Source organism: Natrix helvetica (assembly GCF_964273705.1).
Source record: "Natrix helvetica genome assembly, chromosome: 4".
Taxonomy (NCBI): domain Eukaryota; kingdom Metazoa; phylum Chordata; class Lepidosauria; order Squamata; family Natricidae; genus Natrix; species Natrix helvetica.
In genome coordinates, this window is record NC_138550.1 from 1,316,494 (window position 1) to 1,339,051 (window position 22,558).

The 22,558-nt window shown below is 50.6% G+C and overlaps 1 protein-coding gene across 5 annotated transcripts in view; it reads left to right on the plus strand.

Annotated features, from left to right (window-relative positions):
* ARAP1 (ArfGAP with RhoGAP domain, ankyrin repeat and PH domain 1) overlaps positions 1-22,558 on the plus strand; it is a 104,222-nt gene that overhangs the window by 53,384 nt on the left and 28,280 nt on the right. For 4 of the 5 annotated variants that reach the window (XM_081950668.1, XM_081950669.1, XM_081950671.1 and 1 more), the window contains 10 exons: positions 6,668-6,765; positions 9,534-9,701; positions 9,853-9,922; positions 10,525-10,645; positions 12,939-13,144; positions 14,239-14,345; positions 14,909-15,108; positions 16,449-16,534; positions 17,609-17,791; positions 19,819-19,993. In XM_081950668.1, coding sequence (XP_081806794.1) covers positions 6,668-6,765; positions 9,534-9,701; positions 9,853-9,922; positions 10,525-10,645; positions 12,939-13,144; positions 14,239-14,345; positions 14,909-15,108; positions 16,449-16,534; positions 17,609-17,791; positions 19,819-19,993 — 1,414 coding nt within the window. The remainder of the gene's footprint in view (positions 1-6,667; positions 6,766-9,533; positions 9,702-9,852; positions 9,923-10,524; positions 10,646-12,938; positions 13,145-14,238; positions 14,346-14,908; positions 15,109-16,448; positions 16,535-17,608; positions 17,792-19,818; positions 19,994-22,558) is intronic. The other variant, XM_081950670.1, reaches the window with a different exon arrangement.

The window sequence follows — 22,558 nt, forward strand, 5'->3', positions numbered from 1 at the left end:
CATAGGCACGAGTCAGTGGCCAAGCGTCTGGATTTCGATCCCGTGACCACAAGTCACTTTTTTCTGTTCTGTCGTAACTTCGGACGGCCACTAAGTGAAGTGTTGTAACTCCAGGGCTACCGTGAGGCTGTGCGATGCCTGCAGTGCACAGGCCTCTCTCGCGCGCGCTGCTCCTGTGGCTGGAGGGGAAGTTTCTGAGAAAGCCCACAGCAGCGGTGGTTCCTTGGGCTATAAATAGAAGGACTGGGGCTCTGAAACTTCCTGCTTGCACTCAGATTCAGAAGCTGTCCGGGGTCCAAGCAGGGTCTCTTTGCATTGGCATTTCTGCACAATGGGGCAGTGGGAACTCCCAGGCCCTGCCACTGCGAAGGAAGGATGGAAGGAAGGAAGGAAAAAGAAGGGAAGGAAAAAAGAATGAGGGAGAGGGAGAGAGGGAGGAGAGAAGGGAGGGAGGGACTGAGGAAGGAAGGAAGGAAGGAAGAAAAGAAGGAAGAAGAGAAGAAGGAGGAAGGAAGGAGAGAAGGGATAGATCAATGGATGTATGGAGGAAGAAAGGAAGAAGGAAGAAAAGGGAAGAAAAGAAAGAAAATGAATGCGGGAGGAAGGAAAGAGAAAAAGGAGGGAGGGATGGAGGAGAGAAGGACAGGAGAAGATCCCAAGGTCGGTTGGGAGACCGTGGCTGCTGGCTACGCCCGGTCGTTTGTACCAACCCCCGCAGTCTGGGTGGTCAGGAGCTACAGAGCCAGGGCCTGCGGCTGCTGCTTTGCAATGCAAGGTCTGTGATTAACAAGGCCCCCCTCATTAGTGAGTTGATCTCTGAGGGGGAGCTAGACCTTGCAGGGATAACGGAGACCTGGTTGGGCCACGAGGGTGGTTTGCCCCTCGTGGAAATGTGCCCACCGGGTTTCCGGGCATTTCATCAGCCCCGGGCCCTGGGTAAGGGTGGTGGGGTGGCGGTAGTTATTCGGGAATGTTTAGAGCCGAGGGAGTTCACTGTCCCTCAGATACCCGGGTGTGAGTCCCTTGGTGTGAACTGGGGCCCAGGGAGGCAGTGGGGCTTGCTGATTGTATACTTGGCTCCTCGCTATGCATCAGCAGCCCTGCCCGAGCTCCTCGAGCTAATCTCAACGACGGCAATTGAGACTCCCAGACTTCTGGTCATGGGGGACTTCAACTTGCCGTCAACGGGAGAGGCTTCTGAGGTGGCTCGGGAGTTCATGGCTTCCATGACGGCCATGGACCTGACCCAATTAGTTCAGGGCCCCACTCACGAAGGTGGTCACACACTGGACCTTGTTTTCGTATCTGAGCAGTGGACGAGTGATCTGGGAATGGGGGATTTAGTCATCACGCCCCTGTCATGGTCAGATCACTCATCTCTCTGGCTGAACTTCCCTGGCGCGACCTCCCACTGCGAGGAGGCGGAACCAGACTCTCCAAGCTGGTACCGCCCCAGGCACCTGATGGAACCGGATAGATTCCAGACGGAGCTTGAGCCAATACCTATAGCCCTGACCCGCTCCCGGTCGGAGGACCTAGCGGCCGCCTGGAATAGGGCGGCGGCTGGGGCCTTGGACCGGGTTGCGCCTTTGCGACGTCTCCTGCGGCAGCGATCCACCCGGGCTCCTTGGTTTACCGAGGAGCTGAGGGTGATGAAACGCCACAGGAGACGTCTAGAGAGCAGGTGGAGGTCCTCACGCTCCGAATCTGATCGAGCACAGGTAAGAGCCTACTTGCGGACTTACCTTGTGGCATCAAGGGCGGCCAAACGTAGACATTGTGCTGCCCTTATTGCGTCCGCCGATAACCGCCCTGCCGCCCTGTTTCGGGTGACCCGCTCCCTCCTATCACAGAGGACGCGGGGGGCACCCTTACAGGGAAGAGCAGAGGAGTTTGGGGAATATCTGCAGGACAAAGTCGCTCAGATCCGGAGCGGATGGGCCCCCTTCAGTGGACCGGACGAGCCGTCAACAGCGAGTCTTGTGAGACCACTCTGGGAGGAGTTTGACTCTGTTGCCCCCGAGGATTTGGACAGGTTACGTGGACGGCTGCGACCCACCACATGTTCAATGGACCCGTGTCCCTCCTGGCTGGTACTGGCATCCTGGGAGACGACACGAGGCTGGCTTCTGGGCCTGGTGAACGCTTCGTTGGGTGAGGGATCCTTGCCAACCGCCTTGAAAGAGGCGGTGGTGAGGCCCCTGCTCAAGAAGCCTTCACTGGACCCAACGGAACTAGCTAATTACCGTCCAGTCTCCAACCTTCCCTTTTTGGCGAAGGTTGTTGAGAATGTGGTGGCGCAGCAATTTCCGCGACACCTCGACGAATCCGAATATCTAGACTCACGCCAGTCCGGTTTCCGACCCGGGCACAGCACGGAGACAGCCTTGGTCGCGTTGGTTGATGATCTCTGGAGGGCCAGAGATAGAGGTTGTTCCTCTATCCTGGTCCTATTAGACCTCTCAGCGGCTTTTGATACCATCGACCATGGTATCCTATTGCGCCGGCTGGGGGGGATGGGAGTTGGAGGCACCGTTCTACGGTGGTTCGGCTCCTACCTCTCTGACCGGACGCAATGTGTGTTGACAGGGGGGCAGAGGTCGACCCTGAGGCCACTCTCTTGTGGGGTGCCGCAGGGGTCGGTCCTCTCGCCCCTCCTGTTCAACGCATATATGAAGCCGCTGGGGGAGATCATCCGTGGTTTTGGGGTTGAATACCATCTGTACGCTGATGATACGCAGCTGTACATTTCAACCCCAAACCACCCCAACGAGGCTGTCGAAGTGATGTCCCGGTGTTTGGAAGCCGTCGGGGTCTGGATGGGGGACAACAGACTCAAACTCAACCCCTCCAAGACTGAGTGGCTGTGGCTACCGGCACCCCGGTTCAGCCAGCTAACTCCATCGCTGGCCATAGGGAGTGAACAACTCCCCCCTGTGGAGCAGGCGCGCAATTTGGGCGTCCTCCTAGATGCCCGGCTGTCTATGGATGACCATGTGGCAGCCGTGGCAAGGGGGGCGTTCCACCAGGTTCGCCTGGTGCGCCAATTGCGCCCCCTACTGGACCGGGATGCCCTACGCACGGTCACTCATGCGCTGGTGACGTCTCGCCTGGACTACTGCAATGCCCTCTACATGGGGCTTCCCTTGGGACGCATCCGAAGACTACAGCTAGTCCAGAACGCAGCCGCGCGGGTGATTATGGGGAGCTCAAGATACTCCCACGTGACACCTCTCCTGCGCGAGCTGCACTGACTACCTGTGGTTTTTCGGGTGCGTTTCAAGGTATTGATTACCATCTTTAAAGCGCTCCATGGCACAGGACCCAGTTACCTGCGGCATCGTATCCTCCCGCACACATCCCTACGACCAATCCGCTCTCACAGGGAGGGACTACTACTGGTGCCGTCCACTAGGCAGTGCCAACGGGCGACGCCTAGGGGTAGGACCTTCTCTGTGATGGGCCCAACCCTCTGGAATGACCTCCCCCCCGACATTAGAACTACCACTGACTTCCGTTCCTTCCGTCAAAAATTAAAGACTCACCTGTTTCGATTAGCTGGCCTGGCACATTCTTAGTTTTTACCTCCCGGTGGATATATTTTAATGGGTAATTTTGGGTAATATTTTAACTCCTGGGTTATTAGAGCTTTTAATGTACTATATTTATTATTCTATATACAGTCTTGCAACCTCCTCCACCTACGTATTTAATTATTTAACTGTTTTATGTATGTATTTTATAACGCATTTTAATGACTGTACACCGCCCCGAGTCCCTTTTGGGAGAGGGGGCGGTCTATAAATACGAATAATTAATTAATAAATAAATAAATAAATAAATAAATAAATAAATAAATAAATAAATAAATAAATAAATAAATAAATAAATAAATAAAGAAGGGAGGGACAGAGGAAGGAAGGAAGGAAAGAGAAGGGAGGGAGGGACTGAGGAAGAAAGGAAAAAGGGAAGAAAGGAGGGAAGGTATGGAGGGAGAAAGGAGAGATGGAGGAAGGAAGGAAATGAGAAGGAAGGAAGGAAGAAAGGGAGGGAAGGAAGGAAAATAAAAGGGAATAAGGGAGGAAGGAAAGAAGGCAGACAGGGAGGAGAGAAGGAAGGGATGGAGGAAGGAAGAAAGAAACAGGAAGGGAGGGAGGGAGGAAGAGGAGATGGAAGGAATGAAGGAAGGAAGAAGAAGAAAGGAGGGGGGATGGAGAAATGAATGAATGAAGGGCAGAAAGAAGGAAAGAGGGATGGGAGAAGAGAGGAATAGAGGGAGGGATGGAGAGAGGAAGGAAAGAAGGAAGGAAGGGAAAAATTCTTCTCTTTTTTGCTGCTTGGCATTTCCCCTGGGTTACCCTACAGGGTAGTTGAGACAGATAGAGAGAGTCCTTGACTTACGACCCCAATTGAGCCCAATTTTTCCATTACTGAACCAGGCAGTTCTTAAACGAGTTTTGATCCATTTTACCACCTTCCTAGCTACAGCTGCTAAGTGACCCACTGCAGTTATTGAGTAAAATGGTCATTAAGTGAATCCCGCTCCCCCATTGATTTTGCTCATCAGAAGGTCGCAAAAGTGGAATCCTCGGAGGCTGGAAACCGTCATAAAGACGGTACATGCCAGTTGCCAAGCGTTTGAATTCTGACCCCATGACGGTGGGGATGCGGCAACGGTGGTGTGTGAAACGTCCAAAGTCACTTCCTGCAGTGCTTGTAACGCCCAACGGTCGCTTAACAAATGGTTGTAAGTCGAGGACTGGCTGTCATTAATTTGAAGAAAAGAAATCTTGAGATTCATTTCAAAAACCTAATGGGTTAGAATGAAGAATCTAAGGGAGTGTCTGCACACACAGAGAGAGAGACGTTGCCCTTAATTCAGTACACACACACACACACACACACACACACACAGACTGTTCTCAGATGACCCTGTTCCTTTTTTTTAATGTTTAAAAGAATCATGTAAAAAATTTCATTTCTTTCAGAACTCGGGTTTTACTTTCATGTCGTTTGATGCAGCTGTCATTAGTGTAATTGATTGAAATGCAAACGATGGGCCATCAAAGATTTCCCCCAAGGGAGCAGTTTTGATTAATTGGCACAGAGTAAAGCAGTCATCACAAAGCAAAAGGCAGAAGCCATATGTGGATATTCACCAGAGCTCTCCAGACCTCCTCTTCCTCTCATCTCACTATCTATCTATCTATCTATCTATCTATCTATCTATCTATCTATCATCTATCATTCAATCTATCATTCAATCTATCAGTGTAAGGTTCTACATTTAGGCAAGAAAAACGGAATGCACAGGTACAGTATATAGAAAGCACCTGGCTCAACAGTAGTAACTGTGAAAGGGATCTTGGAGTCCTAGTGGACAACCATTTAAATAGGAGCCAGCCGTGTGCAGCAGCTGCCAAAAAAGCCAACACAGTTCTAGGCTGCATCAACAGAGGGACAGAATCAAGATCACGTGAAGGGTTAATACCACTTTATAAGGCCTTGGTAAGGCCACACTTGGAATACTGCATTCAGTTCTGGTCACCACGATGTAGAAAAGATGTGGAGACTCTAGAAAGAGTGCAGAGAAGAGGAACAAAGAGGATTAGGGGACTGGAGACTAAAACATATGAAGAACGGTTGCAGGAACTGGGTATGTCTAGCTTAAGAGAAAGAAGGACTAGGGGAGACATGATAGCAGTCTTCCAATATCTCAGGGGTTGCCACAAAGAAGAGGGAGTCAAACTATTCTCCAAGGCACCTGAGGCTAGAACAAGAAGCAATGGGTGGAAACTAACCAAGTAGAGAAGCAACTTAGAACTGAGGAGAAACTTCCTGACAGTCAGAACAATTAATCAATGGAACAGAAGTTGCCTCCAGAAGTTGTGAATGCCCCAACACTGGAAGTCTTTAAGAAGATGTTGGAGAGCCATTTGTCTGAAACGGTATAAGGTTTCCTGCCTAGGCAGGGGGTTGGACTAGATGACCTCCAAGGTCCCTTCCAACTCTGCTATTATATCTTGTATCTATCTATCATCTATCTATCTATCTATCTATCTATCTATCTATCTATCTATCTATCTATCTATCATCTATCTATCTTTCATCTCTCTCTCTGTCTCTGTCTCTGTCTCTGTCTCTGATAGAGATAGCAGTCTTCCAATATTTGAGGGGCTGCCCCAGAGAAGAGGAGGTCAAGCTCTTCTCCAGAGCACCCGAAGAAGGCCAGACAAGGAAGAATGGATGGAAACTGAGCAAGGAGAGATTCAACCTTGAAATGAGGAGGGATTTTGTGACAGAGAGAACCATCAACCCTTGGAACAGAAGTTGCCTTCAGAAGTTGTTAAATTGATTAAATACTTGTCCATCTTTGTGAAACTTTAGTAAGACTGCAAGAACCTGGGCAGTGCCGGATCCTCCTCCCGGCATAGGGTGAGGATCTCCGGCATTGAAAATCTTCTCTTTTTAATTATAACATAATCACAGAGTTGGAAAGGACCTTGGAGGTCATCTAGTCCAACCCCCTGCTCAAGCAGGAGATCCTTCAGGCAAATGGCTGTCCAATCTCTTCTTGAAAACTTCCAGTGTTGGAGCACCCACAACTTCTGGTGGCATGGAGTTCCACTGATTAATTGTTCTCACTATTCTCTTCTTCCATTTGCAGGAGGCCAGTCCGGAGAGAGGGCGTTCGGACCGCTTCAACAGCCTGTTCAGCGAAGACGAGCTGATTGAAGATTATTTCAAAGAGGAATCGGCCACTAAGTGAGAACCTTGCCCTCCCGTTAGTTGCTTTGGGGTTCGGGGGGGGGGACGGGGACTTCAGGCTGGGATGTTGTCGGGCAGGGTCCCCCTCTTCTTGGCGTCTGTTTGCAGCTGCTGCTAACGGCTCTTGCTTCTCCCAGGAAATCAAGAGCATGGCAGGTAGTCCGTTTAGTGACCCTTTCAAGTTATGACGGCACTGAAAAAAGTAACCTAGGGGCGTTTTTCACAGTTTCCAGCCTTGCCTCCCCACTGGATCAAAATGCCCGGCAACCAACTCGTATTTATGACGGTCGTCATATCCCGGGGTCAGGGGATCCCCTTTTGTGAGTTTCCGACAAGCAAAGTCCATGGGGAAGCCAGATTTGCTTAACGACCTTGTGACTCACTTAACCGCCGTGGCAAGGAAGGTCGTAAAACGGGGCACAATTCACTTAACAACTGTCTTGCTTAGGAAGGATAATTTTGGGCTTTGAGAGGGGAGGAGTGTAGCTTCTCCCTGAGCTCTGATCCAGGATTTCCCATTTGTTTGAAAGAGGCTGTGCAAATAAACCACCCTGGATGCTCGGCTGCCTTGGAGGAATGTGCTGGATTTAATGCTCCTTTGCCCCCAAGGCTTCCAGAAAGGGCCTTGGCCTTAAAGGGGCCTCCAGGAGAGGCAGGTCTGGAAAGGGAGCTGAGGGGCTGGGGGGGTGGGGGGGGTTGATGAGCCCAACAGACTTCAGGAGGGTCAGGAGTGTAAAAAAATGAATAATAAAAGGCTTGGAAAAGGACGGAGCCGGGTAAGTCTCCAGATCTGAATGAACACCTGGATACAAAGAGAAGAGAATCTTTGTCGCCCGGGGTTGAAATGAGGGGTCCTTGGAACTGGCTTGTTTTCTTGCAGACGTTTCATGAGCCAACTAGGGAACATCATCAGTGCTAGGAGAGAGGAAGGTTGGCAAGGAGGAGGAGGAGGTGGTGACAGAAGAGGAGGGGGAGGGGGAGAATTATGGGGTCCTTGGGGCTCTCTGAGCCTGGTGGTTTCTTGCAGACGTTTCATGACCCAGCTAGGGAACATCATCAGTGCTAGAAGGAAGGGAGGGTTTGGGGAAAGGAGGAGGAGGAGGGGGGGAGGAGAATTATGGGGTCCTTGGTGCTTTCTGAGCCTGGTGGTTTTCTTGCAGACGTTTCATGAGCCAACTAGGGAACATCATCAGTGCTAGGAGAGAGGAAGGTTGGCAAGGAGGAGGAGGAGGTGGTGACAGAAGAGGAGGGGGAGAATTATGGGGTCCTTGGGGCTCTCTGAGCTGGGGGGTTTTCTTGCAGACGTTTCATGACCCAGCTAGGGAACATCATCAGTGCTAGAAGGAAGGGAGGGTTTGGGGAAAGGAGGAGGAGGAGGGGGGGAGGAGAATTATGGGGTCCTTGGTGCTTTCTGAGCCTGGTGGTTTTCTTGCAGATGTTTCATGACCCAACTAGGGAACATCATCAGTGCTGGAAGGGAAGAGGGTTGTGGAATGGAGGAGAGTGAGAGGAGGAGGAGGAGGAGGAGGAAGAAGAGGAGGAGAATTGTGGGGTCCTTGGTGCTCTCTGAGCCTGGTGGCTTTCTTGCAGACGTTTCATGACCCAACTAGGGAACATCATCAGTGCTGGAAGGGAAGAGGGTTGTGGAATGGAGGAGAGTGAGAGGAGGAGGAGGAGGAGGAGGAAGAAGAAGAGGAGGAGAATTATGGGGTCCTTGGTGCTCTCTGAGCCTGGTGGTTTTCTTGCAGACGTTTCATGACCCAACTAGGGAACATCATCAGTGCTGGAAGGGAAGAGGGTTGTGGAATGGAGGAGAGTGAGAGGAGGAGGAGGAGGAGGAGGAAGAAGAGGAAGAGAATTATGGGGTCCTTGGTGCTCTCTGAGCCTGGTGGTTTTCTTGCAGATGTTTCATGAGCCAACTAGGGAACATCATCAGTGCTGGAAGGGAGGGGGGTTTGCAAGAGAGGAGGAGGAGAAAGGGGAGGAGGAGGAGGAGGAGGCGGCAAAATGATTGTGGGGACCTTGGTGCTTTCTGAGCTTGGTGGTGTTCTGGAAGGTTTGATTACGAAAGTAGGTAACATCAGTGCTAGAAAGGAGTGAGATTTGTGAGAAGACTACTAGTAGGAGGAGGAGGGGGGGGAGAGGAAAAAATGAGAAAACTGCAGGGTCCTTGGAACTGGCTTGTTTTCTTGCAGACGTTTCCTGACCCAACTAGGGAACATCATCAGTGCTGGACAGGCAGGGGGGCTTGCTCTCCGCTTATATACAACTATACCCACCAACGTTACAGAACAAGCCACGTGTATGTAAACAGGGAGCAAACCCACATGGCTGGCTGGGGATTTCTGGGAGTTGCAGCCCACCCCTCTTACAGTGACCAAGTTTGAAAAACACGGGTCTACTTTTTAAAAACCCAAAATGGACAAAAGAGACAGGAAGGGCCAGTTCGGTTAGGAGTCCTGCGGTTTAAGCTCTGCCCGAAAACAAGATTTCAGAAGAACAGAGTCGGAAGGGACCTTGGAGGTCTTCTAGTCCAACCCCCTGCTCAAGCAGGAAACCCGGTGTACGATTTTAGACAAAGAGTTGTTCAGAAATTCAGCCTGAATTTCTCTCAACTCAACTTTGAGAAAGACTTCTGGTCGCTTGCAAAGACCCCCATCTTGCCCCCTTCTGCTGGGCTGGGGTGCGCGGGTTCAAAGTCGTTAGCTAATAGCAGCTATTCTGGTTTCTCCCCTCCCTTCCCCTCCCCTCCCCTCCCACTGCAGCAGCCACTGGGATGACGGGCTGAGCCCCTCCCCTGCCAGCGCTCTGCCCTTCGGCGCGTTATCGGGCATCCATGGTGACGGTGGCGGCATGCACAGCGCAGGGCCCCCCTCTCCGCTCTCGCCCGTGGTGGTCAAAGCTGGCTGGCTGGACAAGAACCCCCCGCAAGGGTAAGCAGGGCTTCTTGGCGACCCCCAACTCAACCTCTGGGGGCTCCTTCCAGGGGGTGGCATTCTGCCCGGGGAGGAAGGCTGGACTTTAGGGGGTCTGGGGAGCAGGGAGATTCTGGGCTGGGCAACTGACCGCGTTTTCTGGCTGCAGGTCCTACATCTACCAGAAGCGTTGGGTGAAGTTGGACGGTGATTACCTCCGCTACTTTGATAGTGAAAAGGTAAGCGGAGAAGGAAGTTGCAGAGGGGGAGGGCTGTATGTGACTCTCTCTCCTTCCTTCCTTCTCCTCTTTGCTTCCTTCCCTTTCTCTTCCTTTCCGTTCCTTCCCCTTCATTTCTCCTTGTTTTCCTTCCTTTCTCCTTCCTTTCCTTTCCTTTCCTTCCCTTCCTCTTCCTTTCCCTTCTTCATTGATTTACCCCTTCCCTTTTCCTTTCACTTTTCCTTCCTCTCCCCCTCCCCTCCCCCTTCTTCCTACACTTCCCCTCGCCTCCCCAATCCCCACCCCACCCCAGCCAACCTTAACCCTAAACCTAACCCTAAACCTACTCCTACCTTTCTTTTTCTCCCTTCCTCCCTGGGGTGGGGGCAGCCACATCGCCACAGGAGTCCATGCAGGCTTAAAAAAATGTTATGATTTAAATCTTAAGTCTTTGGGGTGGGGGGCTCTGTGGTGAAGAAAAGGTTGCGGGGTGTTCTATTCTGAATGGGACGCTCTGGGAATTTGGCGTTCTCTCCTCTTCCTGTCAAGCTTGGAGAAAGGGGGCACAGACTGAGCACCTCTGGGTTCCCCCATCCTTCCCCGCTCTCTCCTCTGGGTTGCAGGATGTTTACTCCAAGCGCTTCATCCTGGTGGCCTCTATCTCCCAAGTCTCCAGTATCGGGGACCAGAAGTTTGAAGTTATCACCCACAATCGGACGTTCGCCTTCCGGGCAGAGAGCGATGGTAAATATGCAGGTTTGCCGACTGTGGGTCTTCCCTCTGGTGGGAGAACCAGAAGGTGCGTTGATGTTCTCCTCGCGGCTCTGGCATTGGGTGGAATAAATGCTCAAATGCAGGTGTTCACTTCCAAACACCACAGAGCGGTGATGGCCAGCCTTTTCGGCACTGAGTGCCCAAACCGGAATGCCCGTGTCCGTGCGGGCAGGAAACCTGAAGGCCAGCTGGGCGGTGTGCATGCATGCGCCGGAATCCAGAAGAGCGGCTGGCAACTGTGCGGCTGCCCACAGAGAGGGCTCTGCATGCCACCTCCGGCACGCGTCCCATAGGTTCGCCGTCAGAGTAATAGAGCATAGAATCTTAGAGCTGGGAGGGACTTTGGAGGTCTTCTAGTCCAACCCCTTGTCCAAGCAGGAGTTATTACACCATTCTGGACAAATGTCTATGGAGATTCTCAGTCATCCAGGTCACGATTGTCCCAAAGGTGCTTTTCCAGGAAATGACTCGATTTTCCTTGTTTTTTCTTTGAAGATGTTTCTCTTCTCATCCAAGAAGCTTCATCCGCTCTGACTTCTTCTTTCCCAGCATCCTGTCAGAACAGAAGAAGCTTTTTGGATGAGAAGTGAAACGTCTTCAAAAAAGAAACAAGGGGATGTTAATTAATTTAGCAGAATTTTTTATGTGGAGAATATATGAGAATATACGTGAGGTATAGGTTATTATTTTATGTACTAATTAAATTGAACTGTAATACGTTTGGAATAATAAGGATTCAGTTAAAAGATAATTAAATGTAAACTACGAGGATACTATCTGATATGTATTAACAGATGAAGAAGATGATTACCTGGTTATGGTTAAGAATAAGAGTAAAATGAGAAAATGGATTGAAAAATGTATAAATGGAAGGGGAACTTGAAAATACTTTTAATGAGGATTAATCATTGACGTTATAATAAGAGATTAAAAAATTATGGGGGTTCAATGATGTTTAGCTATGTAATACTAATAGGATGATAGCTGGAAATATGGATATGAATTTTAAATTATGTGAAATGATGTTTGAACCAGCTCCACACTTTGTCCCAAAAAAGATACACTTGTGTGTGTGTGTGTAATAATGGAATTGCTATATAAGTATACATTTAAAAGGAGGTTGTAAGTAAAATTATTAATATGAAAGATGATTACTTGGGGAAAAAAGTATAAAATTAAATAATTTAGGAAGAGAAATGTGATAAAAGGAGATATATAAAGTTGTAATGTTAAAATAAGAATAGATGTATATAAAGAATTTGGTGGTAAGCTATAACTATTATGATACTAAAAAAATTGTACTCAGACAACACACTGATTAATGAATGATGAAATGTTTGTTTTAAAAGGAAAAATAAAAATATAAAAAACTTTTACAAAAAAGAAAGAAAGACGGAGAATCTAGTTGCCTCTTGAAAAAGCACCTCTGGCTCTGGACTAATGTTGCCCAGTCTCTTCCTGAAACCCTCCAGTGATGGTGGGAAGCTGTTCCATTAGTTAATTGTTTTGTCAGGAAGTTTGTGCTTAATTCCAGGTTGCTTCTCTCCTTGATTAGTTTCCACCCGTTGCTTCTTCTCCTGCCTTCGGGTGCTTTGGAGAACAGGTTGACTCCCCCCTTCTTTGTGGCAGCCCCTGAGATATTGGAAGGCTGCTATCATGTCACCCCTCCTGGTCCTTCTCTTCTCTAGACTAGACATCCCAATTCCTGAGTCTGCTTTTTTTGTATCACGGAGACCAGAATTCCTATTCTGCATTACAGTTTTGGGTTGTCTTCCCCCTGAAATTTTGCAAGGTTCTGCTCTGCAGATTGGGTTGGTAGACTCCAAAAGTCATCTCAGTCTTGGTTTTGGGGTCTTGCCCAAAATAATCTTCCTGGGGGGGGGCAGGGGGGGGCTCCTAACCTAAGGAGAAATTTCCTGACTGTGAGAACAATTAACCAGTGGAACAACGTGGATCTAGAAACTGGGAACTCTCCATCACTGGGGTTTTTAAGAAGAGATTGGGCAGCCCTTTGTCTGAAATGGTAGGGCAAGGGTCTCCAAACTTGGTCACTTTAAGATTTGTGGACTTCAACTCCCAGAATTCCCCAGCCAGCTGGCTGGGGAATTCTGGGAGTTGAAGTCCACAAATCTTAAAGTGACCAAGTTTGGAGACCCCTGATCTAAGGTTTCCTGCTTGAGCAGGCAGATGGACTAGTAGACCTCCGAGGTCCCTCCCAACCCTGTTATTCTGTAACCCCACCTGCCCTCCTTCCCCCTTGCAGCTGAACGCAACGAGTGGATTAAGGCCGTGCAGAAGATGGTGGAGGAAAAGAAGTCCAGGTGTCTTCAAAGAACGCCCCGTTTACAGCCGGCCGCTGGCAGCCTTGACTCCGTGGACAAAAGTGGAGCCTTGGAGTTGAGGGGCTTTAAAAGCAAGCTCTACGTGGCCGTGGCTGGTGAGAAGGTCTTCCTCTACAAGAATGCCGAGGTTTGTGGATGGTGGTAGAAAGAAAGAAATCTTGCGCAACCAGGCTGGGATTGGTCTGGATGACCTAACGAACCCCTTCAGGGGACAAGCAGATATTTCAGATTCAGCCCAGGTGGAAAATGCTGTTGGATTGGATGACCTACAGCGGGGGTCTCCCAAGTTTGGGAGCTTTAAGGCTTGTGGACTTCAACTCCCAGAATTCCTCAGCCAGCCACAAGGAATTCTGGGAGATGAAGTCCACCAGTCTGGGAGACCCCTGACCTACAGGATCCTTCTAGGGTCACGCAGAATGCATTTATTATTATTTATTTTAAAAAATCAATCTGCGCAACTCACACACGGTGACTCCTGGTGGATTACAAACACCCCCCCCCCAAACCTCAATAAATTTAAAAATAATTAAATAAATAATAAAATTTAAAAACTGAATAATTCACGGATTCAGACCATTTGCAAAATGGGGTTGGTCTGGATGACCTATAGGTCCCTTTTGGGTTCAGGCAGCGTTCAATTGTTGTTGTTGTTGTTATTACCCAGATGGTGGGAGCAAGAGGCTGACTCTATAAACCACTTAGAGAGGGTTGTAAAGCACTATGAGCAGCATATAAGTCTAAGTGCTATTATTTCTTTTATTCATTAAACATGAAACTCAGTCAAGTGAACATTTAAAGATCTGTCACAAATACCATCATCACTTATTTTTTTATCATCATCATCATCATTTATTAAAAAAAACTGGCCATCCAAATCACTCACGGTGACTCCTGGTGGCTTACGAAAATAACAACTCCCCCGCAAAAATTTCATATTCACACCATTTACAAACTGCTGTTGGACTGGATGCCCTTCAGGGCCCCTTCTGGGGGCACGCAGAATGCATTTTTTATGATTATCTATTAAGAATATTTATGGTGGCTGCCCAACTCATTCACGGTGACCTATTGCCACATAAAAACCCCAATGCAAACCCCAATGACATCTCAGCCGGAGTCCATTTGCCTTCCAAGTGGGGGGAAGGGGGGGGTCCTCTCTCTTTTAAGTCCGCCCCTCTGCTACCCGTGTGGGTAACTCTGGGGTTGTGGGTCTCGGCGCAGGAATTCCGGCTGGGGATTGGCATCACCTACATCGAGATGAACGTGGGCAACGTGAAAGACGTGGACCGAAGGTGCTTTGACCTGACCACACCTTACCGGATGTTCAGGTAGAGACCCCGGACGGATCCCAGAGGGTTTGTGGAGACCCCCAGGCAGAGGGCAGCTTCCTCTCTCCTTGCCCTTGGGATCACTCACCCCTCTTTCTGTGGGGCAGGTAATCCTCGCCTTGCAGCAGTTTGTTTAGTGACCGTTTGAAGGTACGACGGCACTGAAAAAAGGGACTTAGGATCATTTTTCACACTTATGGCCGTTGTAGCATTCCCCACAGTCATGCGATCCAAATTCAGAGGCAAAATGACTCATATTTATGACGGTTGCGGTGTCGCGGTGGGGGTGTGTGTTAACATGATCCCTTTTGCGACTGTCCAGATTCGCTTAACAACCACGTGACTCACTTAACAACTGCAGTGATTCACATAACAACCGTGGCAAGAAAGGTTGTTAAATGGGAACGAAACTCACTTAACAGCTGTCTCGCTTGGAAACATAAGTCCTGGGCTCAGTTGTGGTCGTAAGTCGAGGACTGACCCGTATTCCAGGTGTGGTCTTGACCGAGGCCTTATAAAGCGGTTGACTAGCCCTTCACCGTCTCTCCCTCCCTCCCTCCCAGCTTCGTGGCTGAGTCCGACCAGGAGAAGGAGCTGTGGGTGGAGGCCATGCAGCAGTCGGTGGCCGAGGCCCTCTCCAACTCTGAGGTGGCCGAGAAGATCTGGGCCTCCAAGGACAACTGCTTCTGTGCCGACTGTGGGGGCCCTAAGCCGGACTGGGGCTCCATCAACCTCTGCGTGGTCATCTGCAAGCGATGCGCAGGTAGGAACCCACCGGCTGGAGGGAAGGACGGGAGGTCCACCTTGATCAAGACAGGCGAAGGCGTTGAGTCTCCTCATCTGCCTGGGCTTGATCCAGCCTTCCTTGAGGTGCCCTTCCTCTGGTATTCCACACGAATGAATCAGGTGGAACGATGTTTTCTCAACCTCAACCGTTGTAGGATGGGTGGACTTCAGTTTCCAGAATTCTGGGCGTTGAGGTCTCTAACCCATCTTAAAACTGCTGAGGTTGAGGAATGTTGCGGTAGGAGGGTCCATTTATTGGATAAACCTGTATAATCCACCTCTTAAGGTAAGATCCCCGTCTTTCTTCTCCAGGATTACAGGAACCATTGAAAAGGTACCAAGAGGAGAGAATATCCGTAGCTCAGGGTCGAACTGTCGGGGTCCTTGGTGCTCTCTGAGCCTGGTGGTTTCCTTGCAGACGTTTCATGACCCAGCTAGGGAACATCATCAGTGCTGGAAGGGAAGAGGGTTGTGGAATGGAGGAGAGTGAGAGGAGGAGGAGGAGGAGGAGGAAGAAGAGGAGGAGAATTATGGGGTCCTTGGTGCTCTCTGAGCCTGGTGGTTTCCTTGCAGACGTTTCATGACCCAGCTAGGGAACATCATCAGTGCTGGAAGGGAAGAGGGTTGTGGAATGGAGGAGAGTGAGAGGAGGAGGAGGAGGAGGAGGAAGAAGAGGAGGAGAATTATGGGGTCCTTGGTGCTCTCTGAGCCTGGTGGTTTTCTTGCAGACGTTTCATGACCCAACTAGGGAACATCATCAGTGCTGGAAGGGAAGAGGGTTGTGGAATGGAGGAGAGTGAGAGGAGGAGGAGGAGGAGGAGGAGGAGGAAGAAGAGGAGGAGAATTATGGGGTCCTTGGTGCTCTCTGAGCCTGGTGGTTTCCTTGCAGACGTTTCATGACCCAGCTAGGGAACATCATCAGTGCTAGAAGGGAGAGGGGGTTGTGAAGAGGAATGGGACTGTGAGGTCCTTAGTTCTCTCGAAGCTTGGTGGTTTTCTTGCAGACGTTTCATGACCCAACTAGGGAACATCATCAGTGCTAGAAGGGAGGAGGGTTTACTGATAAGAGGAGGAGGAGAATTGTGGAGTCCTTGGTGTTCCCTGAGCTTGGTGGTTTTCTTGCAGACGTTTCATGACCCAGCTAGGGAACATCATCAGTGCTAGAAGGGAGGGAGGGAGGGGGGAGGTGGCTCTGAAGGAGCTCTGCTGGCTGGAGAATTCTGGGAGTTGAAGTCCACAAGACTTAAAGGGGCCAGGTTTGAGGACCCCTGCTTTAAGCATGTGACCAGATGGCTCCTCCCCTTCCTCCCCGCCCAGGAGAACATCGGGGGCTGGGACCCAGCGTGACCAAGGTCCGGAGCCTGAAGATGGACAAGAAGGTCTGGACGGAGGAGCTGATTGAGGTATCGGTCATCAGTTGGGTTGCACAATGACCTTCTCCCTGGTGGCCTGGACAGAAGGTCTCCCCTGGGGCAAGAGAGTGCAGTGGGGAGGGGGCGCTGGGTCAACCCCTGGGCTCTACCTGTCCTGAAGGCTTCGGGGCAAGAAGGCTGGTAAACTGAGGCAAGGGAGGCAGCTTGGTCTAGTGGCTAGAGACACCAGGTTAAAGCAGGGAGACGGGGAGTTCTAGTCCCACCTTGGCCATGCAAGCTAGCTGGGAGACTTTGGGCCAGTACTTCTCCCTCTGTCCTACCCACCTCACAGGGTCGTCGTTCTGGAGCAAACAGGAGGAGGGAGGTTTCTCTCTTGTAACTGGACAGGTTCAGCCACGGAGGGGCAGCACTTCCTACAAAACCACCGCTGTGTAAACTGCATTTATGACGGTCGTTCCGTCTGAAGTTACGGGATCCCCTTTTGCGACCTTCTGACAAGCAAAGTCAAGGGGGAAGCCAGATTCACTTAACAACCATGTCATTAATTTAACAACAGCAGTGATTCACTTAACAACGGTGGCAAGAAAAGTCGTAAACGGGGCAAACCTCGCTTAATTTCTCACTTAACCACATACATTTGGGGCTCAGTGGTGGTCGTAAGTTGAGGACTACCCCGTATAGGGTTGGACTAGAAGACCTCCAGGGTCCCTTCCAACTCTGTTATTCAGTTAAATACATGCCAGTTGCTAAGAGCCCAAATTGTTATCGCCTGACCAGAGGGATGCTGCAACGGTCGTTAAGTGAGAAAGAAACCTAAGGTCCTAAGTCCCTGTTTTTCAGTGTCGCTGTCACTTTGAACAGTCACTAAATGAATCTTTGTAAGTCCTAAAAGGAGAGGCATAAATTGGGGCTTTGGGTGGGAATCTTTATCCCTGGAGGCTTTCAAGAAGAGACTGGACTCCCATCTGTCAGAAACGGTGTAGGGTCTCCTGCTTGGCTGGGAGGGATGGACTAGATGACCTCCAAGGCCCCTTCTAACTGTTCACCTGTTAGAATCACAAAGAGCGAAGATCCCGGACAACCTCCTCCTCTCCTCCTTCCCAGCTCTTCCTCCAGATTGGCAACGTAGTGGCCAACCAATTCTGGGCCGCCAACGTGCCCCCCAGCGAGACGATCGGCCCCGAGAGCCACAGCCAGGAACGGCGGCATTTCCTGATCGCCAAATACCGGGAGGGCAAATACCGGCGGTATCACCCGCTCTTCGGCAACCAGGATGAACTCAACAAGGTTGGTGGCCGGAGGGTCAGAATTCGGGCACTTGGAAACTGGCATGTACTTGGGACGGTTGCAACGCCTGCCCCGGGGGGGGGGGTCGTGGGATCCCCTTTTGCATTCCCTCTGACGAGCAAAGTCCATGGGGGATCAGGTTGGCTTCGCAACTAACCTAACAACTGCAGTGACTCACTTAAGGAAGAAAAGAAGGAAGGAAGAAAGAAAGGAAAAATGAAGGAAGAAAAGGAGAGAGAAAGAGATACAATGAATGGATGGAAGAAAGGAAGGGGAGCTGGTAGGGATAGGCAGAGGAAGGAAGAAAAAGAAGAGAGAAAGAAAAAAAGAAAAGCAAAAAGGAAGGAAGGAAAGAAGGGAGGAAGAAAGGAAGAAAGAAGGGGAGGAGGGAGGGGTATGGAGAGTAAGGGAGGAAGAAATGGAGAAAGAGGATGGATGGATGGATGGATGGATGGATGGATGGATAGAAGGAAGGTGAGAGGGAAGGGTGAGGGAGAAGAAGGAAGGAAGAAAAAGGAGAGAGAAAGAGAAAATGAAGGAAGGAAGTGGATGGAGGGGTAGGGAGAGTAAGGAGGAAAGAAGGAAGGAAGAAAAGGAAAGGATGGATGGATGGATAGAAAGAAGGGGAGGGGGAGGGAGAAGAAGGAAGGAAGAAAAGGAAAGAGAGAGAAAGAAAGAGAAAAGGAAGGAGGGAAGGATTCTATGATTCCCAGCTGGAGACCTGATCCTGCTCTTTGCAAAAGAAGAAACAAGGCCGGTTTCTGCAGAGGGTGGGTGGAAAAAAGATCCCCCCCCCCTTCAGGGACTCTTGCGGAGAAAAAACATCCTTTTCTCAAATTCCTTCTCCTCCTTTTTTTGTTGACCCAACCAGTTTTGCAGGAAAATGGAAGGAAAAACCCATTTTTTTGGGATTGTGGGCTGTTCCCAGATGGGCGAGACTTTCTTCCGCCTTCCAAGAACAACAACTCGGAGCAGGACTGGCCGGCCTCAAAATTAACCCCCTCGAGCCAAACCTCCCCCCCCCCAGGCAATCGGCCAGAACGATGGGCTCTCTGCCCTCCCCCTCCCCCCATAACCTGGTTCCTCCTTAGGCAGCGGATTCAACTCCTGCCATTCCCTTCTACCCCCTCCTGGAAGGGCAGATTTGGCCAAAGCGGCAGCTGAAGAGCTCGGGAACAACCCCCCCCCCCAATCAGTGGCAAAATGCTCCCTTGGGACAGCCCCCCCCCCAGCTGAGAAGGGGCAGGTGGGGAGAGAGGCAAGGAAGGCGCGCCTAGGGTCGCTAGCGGCCCATAGGAGAGGTAGGAAGCTGCAGCAGCTAAGAAAGCAGCTGTAAAACTGAGGACTAGAACCTTGAAGGCGGGCAAAACAAGAGGAAGCTGGATCCAAAAAGGGATAGGGAGTTTTTGACTCACATCTGCCCCATCCTGCAGAAGAAGGTTGATGCTGCAGAGTCCCGGGAGGGGACTGTTTATGGTGGGTGTGCTCCCCCGCCCTCCGGGGTCCCGATCCAGAAGGTCAGCTGACCTCCGGTTGGGCGTCCCCCTCCAGTGCAGAAATCCTCTCTCCAACGGCCTCCTCAGGTCCCCGGGGGGGGGGGGGGGGAGGGCGGCTGCAGCCCAGACAATTTGGCTCTAGGACTCCGGGTTTTCCGACTGCCGCCCAATTCTGGGGTGGGAGCGGCTCTTGGCTGCCTCCTCCAGATGTTGTCAGCATCTGTGCTCCAGCAGAGCCCAAGAACTGGGACCGGCTTGGCTGAATCTTCGCCCTTCGGCCTCTCTCCGCCCTCTGCTCCTTCGCTGGTCAGTGCAGGGACCGGACATTTGTCCAGGAACCGGTCAGCCTGCCTCCTTCTCTGTGTCTCCTCCTTCCGTCTTCACCGAGGTCCTACTTGGATAGGGGGCTGGACTAGAAGACCTCCAAGGTCCCTTCTGACTCTTGTAATTCTGCATTCTCTCCCCCCAGAGCTGAGGTTCCTGGTCTGGAAGTGACTTCTTCTCTCCTCCCTCTGCCCCCCTTCCCCACAGGCCCTGTGCACGGCAGTGACCACCAGCGACTTGGCGGAGACCCTCTCCCTGCTCTTCTGCGGGGCTGAAGTGAATTGCTACTCCGGAGACCCCGATTACCCCACCCCGCTGGCCTTGGCGGAGCAAGCTGGCCAGAGGTTGCAGATGGAATTCCTGCTGCAAAACAAGAGCTCAGGTATGGGGGGGGGTGTGCAAATGGAGAGGAAGGGGGCTGGAGGGAGGAGGGGGTGAATGCCCCCCCCTGAGGGGCTTCTGTGCAGACAAAGTCTTTGCCTCGTGGCACTCTGGAGCCCAGAGGTTGGAGCGGGGGGGGGAGGGGGGTGTTTCCTCCTGATTTCTGGATGGGCTGTTGGGCCCCAGAAGGGGGGTTTGAAAAATTAGGGAGAGTCAAAGGTGGGCTTTTTGGGGCTGAAAGAGTGATTGGCTGCTTGTTGGGTGGGCTCCTTAGCAGAATAGGAAGGTGAGGAGGAGGAGGAGGAGGAGGAGGGGGAAGAACGAAGCAAGTCTTGAGCCTTTGGCATGTTATTTGGGCTGGTGGAACAGTCCCCACCAGATGTTCGGGCTGGCATTTTTATCCCTCTCCCATCAAGTCTTCCCCAAGGACCCTGGAGAGGCAGATGCAGGGGTGAAATCCAGCAGGTTCTGGAGAATTGGTAGCGGAGATTTTGAGTAGTTGGGAGAACCAGCAAATGCCACCTCTGGCTGGCCCCAGAGTGGACTGGGAATGGGGATTTTGCAGTATCCTCCCCTGCCACACCCACCACGCCACGCCCACAGAACCGGTAGTAAAAATAAAATTGAATTTCACCACTGGGCAGATGTGGTTCTTTGACGGTGTGAAATGTGCTTTCCAAGCAAAGCTGCTTGAGTGATTTTCGGTAATCCAATCCTGGGTTGCATAAACAGAGGCATAGAATCCAAACCACGCATAGTGTTAGCACCGCTTTGTAAATCCTTAGTAAGGCCACACCTGGAATCCTGCATCCAGTTTTGATCACCACATTGGAAACAAGATGTTGAGACTTTGGAAAAAGTGCAAAAAAAAAAAAGAATCAAAGAGGATTAAAGGCCTGGAGACATACGAAGGACGGTTGCAGGGACTGGGCATGGCTGCTCTAGAGAAAAGAAGGATTAGGGGGGACATGGTAGCAGTCCTCTAGTATTTGAGGGGCTGCCCCAAAGAAGAGGGGGTCAAGCTATTCTCCAAAGTCCCTGAAGGCAGGACAAGAAACAACGGGTGGAAACTTAATCAGGGAGAGAAGCAACCTAAAAACAAGGAGGAATTTCCTGACTGTGAGGACAATTAACCAGTGGAACAGCTTGCCACCAGAAGCTGTGGGTGCTCCGTCACAGGAGATTTTTAAGAAGAAACTGGACAGCCATTTCTTTGGAATGGTATCAGGTCTCCTGCTTGGGCGGGGGTTGGATTAAAAGTCCTCCAAGGTCCCTTCCAGCTCTATTCTGATTGATTTATTGATTCATTGATGGCTCCCATTGATGGATGGGAGACCACCAGAAGATCCTAGGGCTCTAGAGCAGCCCGTGAATTTGAAAAACCTGCTCAGGAAAAAAAAAAGAGGCAAATCTCTTCCCCGTTGGCCAGCTGGGCTGGAGACCATCCTTATCTTTCCTTTCTGAGAACTTTCTCTCCTTCCCTGCATGGATGACTGACCGCAGGAACGTGGAAAGGAAGGAATGCAGGGAGTGAAGGTCTTCTTTCCTGGCGTTCGGGGGAGGAATTCCCAGCAGAGAAAAGATCAATCGTGTTGGGGTGTTTTGTGAGTCACTCAAAGGCAACTGGCCGGTTCCTTCAGCTTCCTGGCATGACGAAGCCCATCAGGCAGTTAAGAAATTTGTGCAGGGATGTGGCAAGGAAGGGGAGAGGGAGTTCAATCCTAGGTAGAGTCAGATGTTTCTCTCTCCAAGCACAATGAGAATGTATCTGAGAAACATAACAAGGGGCTAATCTACTTAATAATACATATTATCACGGCAGCAAGAACGGTCTTTGCCCAAAACTGGAAAAACAGGGAAATTCCACCAGAAGAGGAAGTAATTAGGAAAATTCTGATTTGAGCTGAAATGGATACATTGACGTGGGAATCGAAGGACAAAGACGAATCAGAATATTATAAGTTCTGGGATAAATTTTATCAAAAATTGGCGACAGGAAGGGCAGCTGGCCAGTAAACACTCTGCTAGCTCATTCAGTTGTCCAGACTCCACCCCACCAGGGATTGATGATGATAATCATAATTATGATGTTAAACGATGATGATAATGTGGCAAGGAATTGGGCTGGGTGCCTTATGGAGCAGAAGACCCCATCCCCAAATAGCAACCAACACTCCCCTCCCCCAAACTGTGAGCTTCTCTACCCCCTTTCGAGTCAAAAGCAGGAATCCGGATCCATTGGAGAAGCTGTCAAACCCCTGGATGATCCATCCTTCCTAGCTGGCCCCTCAGCTTGTTGATTGATTGATTGACTTTGACTGATTTGATTTGATTTCTATGTCAGCTCATCTCAGCCAAGGACGCTGGGCAGCTCCCCATTCAAAGCACCCATTGCAATTAAAGCCTTAAAGTCAATCATAGAAAACAGCAAAAGGCTTCAAGACAATAAAAAGCACTCAAACACCAGCCCATCCCTTGGCCCCCTTGGGAAGCCCCTCGCCCCTTTTATTTTCAGAGAGGTTGGACGGATTTGAAGGGGTCTCTCTTCCAAACCGAAGGTGTTGAT